This window comes from Phaethon lepturus, unplaced genomic scaffold (genome assembly GCF_000687285.1).
Source record: "Phaethon lepturus isolate BGI_N335 unplaced genomic scaffold, ASM68728v1 scaffold9374, whole genome shotgun sequence".
NCBI classification, from domain to species: Eukaryota; Metazoa; Chordata; class Aves; order Phaethontiformes; family Phaethontidae; genus Phaethon; species Phaethon lepturus.
Window position 1 is genome coordinate 5346 of NW_010535443.1, and position 2517 is coordinate 7862.

The 2517-nt window shown below is 38.4% G+C and overlaps 1 protein-coding gene across 1 annotated transcript in view; it reads left to right on the forward strand.

The window, feature by feature from the left end:
• The window catches only part of SRP9 (signal recognition particle 9kDa), a gene marked incomplete at its 5' end in the record, with an annotated part of 3716 nt that extends 2463 nt beyond the window's left edge, over positions 1 to 1253 (forward strand). The window contains one exon of the mRNA XM_010285810.1: positions 1134 to 1253. Coding sequence (XP_010284112.1) covers positions 1134 to 1253 — 120 coding nt within the window. The remainder of the gene's footprint in view (positions 1 to 1133) is intronic.
• Positions 1254 to 2517: the final 1264 nt, after the last annotated feature.

The following is a 2517-nucleotide window of genomic DNA, read 5'->3' on the forward strand; positions in this document are numbered from 1 at the left end:
GACGAGTCCGTCTTGGAGCCGGCTGGCACTGGCTCTATAGGACACAGGGGAAGGTTCTAGCAACTTCTCGCAGAAGCTACCGCAGCAGCTTCCACCATTACCAAAACCTTGCCATGTGAACCTGGTACACAGGTGATTCCTGAACTTGGGCTGTTTTCAGTTACAGGTCTTGGTACCTGCTTCCAGTCATGGGAAGCTGTTACACCAGTGGGGGCGCAGGGGATTGGTTTGGTTTTGTGGTTTTGGTGCGGTTTTTTTCCCTAAAGGTGGGAAGGGAGGTTTTCCTTGGTGCTAACTCTAGAACTAATATAGCTGAAGGAAAAAATAAACTGTTTTTTCTTCTGTTTGTCTCTGAATTAAAAGAGGAATTTAATGCTGGAGAAAGTTGCTGTGTTGACAGCACTGAAGAATGGAGCATTCTGGGTTATTTTCATTGTTACATCAGCCCGGGCAGTCATACTTAATGCTGTATGGGTGTAAGAAATTGCATAGTCCACAAAAAATCTAACCAGTCTTTCTATGATAAATCACTGGCATATTACTGTTGCTCTTTTTGCATTTACAGGCTTGTCACATGAAGGAGTTGCTTTTGATCTTAATGAGATGTTGTGTTCCCTATTTAGGACTGTCTTAGAAACAGATTTTGCTGGGGGAGGGGATCCTCTTCAATGGGAAATACTGAACTGATTCTGTGTCACTGGCAGTGTAACATTAAGGACTGTGAAAGGCAAAATAAACTTGCTTTCAGAATACAGAGAATAGAAGGTAATTTCAGGTTTAAAATCTACTATTTTTAGACAACACAAACAAGCGTGCCTTTAAAGACAGCTCTAAAACCCAAGTTTTAGCACCTTTTTTTGAGAGGGAAGAAACTAGGATAAATCATGAGCTTCCCTGCTTTCAAAATGGAAGTCATGAGCCTTTCAGGGTTTACTTAAATGTAAACACAGATGTGTGTCTATTTTAAAACAGGGCAGGTATGTGTTGGTGCTGCGTCATGGTAACAACATGCCACAAACGAACATTTAAGTACTTGTCTTGTTTTGTGTGTTCCAAGCACAAATTTGTTGCAACTGTAAAGAGGATGAAAACAGTTCAAGTGAAATCTGATATTAAGCAACTTTCTCTTACAGTGTTTGCTGTATAGAACAGACCAGGCGCAAGACGTAAAGAAGATCGAGAAATTCCACAGTCAGCTAATGCGACTCATGGTGGCTAAGGAATCCCGCAGTGCTACCATGGAAACAGACTGAATTGCTGAAAATAAAATGAGTGCTCCGGTCATGTTCCACTGGAAGAAAATATCTCTTGGATTTGAATGAATACTGGGACAGGAGATGCTTTTATGTACCAAAGTGGACTGATGAAAAGTCTGAAGCATTTCTGCCCATCCCTGCCCAGACTTTGCTTTGGAAAACTAGGAAAATAAATGCTTTCAATTGAAAGCTTATATTTATTTTTGGGAATGGAATAAGAAACTATTCTTACTAGGTATGCTAAGAAGACAAGTAAATATTTTAAAATCTACAGTACTTTAGTCTGAATTTGATGGGCCACAAGCATACTTCTGGAAAGTTACTATAAAATTTCATACAGATTTCATTGTGTTCATACCTTATGCTGGTGTATTCTCACAGTGAGAAGATTTATTAACCTGACTAATACTGTAGCATGATGACTGGATCTAATAAATATTTACATAAATGATATACAGGGCTTTAGAAGAATGGATGTTTTCTGAACTGAAATGTTAAAATTGCCAATTTGTATTAGTACTGTCACTAGCAAGACTTTAGCTTTTAGTATTTATCTTGGTCACAAGCTGCGCAACATTATTTGTGACGCAGTTTGTAGAACTGTTATATTGGGCAAATAATTAAACATCTGTATTAAAACTTTGCTTGAATATTACTGGAGATAAGCTGGGAGTTTCTTCTCTGCTTATGCAAGTATTGCTATTAAAAAAAAAAAAAAATCTATGTGGCTTTTTTCCCAGTACTTGAACTATTTTATACTAGCCAGGGGGACCTTTTCCCATACTTGCTTCAGGCGAAGTTGAAGTATATCAGCAAGGCAAAGTCTAGAAGCTCTTGCCTATTAGGTTAATAGAAAAATGCAGTGAAATGCTATCCAGATTCCTTATTTTAGCAGCTTGCTAACGGTGCATTTTCAAATGTTACATGTGGCAGATGGATGTCGGCCAACTGAATAAATGGATGAAAACCAGCTCAATAAATACTTAAATACCACTGTCAAAAATAGACCAATGCTCCTGTGGCTTAGACTTGTTTCTCATTGCTACCTCTGGTAGGGTGATGGAAGCCTTAATTGTCTCTTGCAAAGGCTTTTTGCTTGAAAACCCAGTAGCTGAAATTGATGCTTGCTTTGACTAGATCTTGCATACTTAAAACCAGATGGATTTTTTTTTTTAATCTTGTTATGCTAGGCTTTTCCAGGACTAGTATTTTGGGTTAAACCAAGCCATGAAAGTAAAGCAGAGCCATACAAAGACTTTTC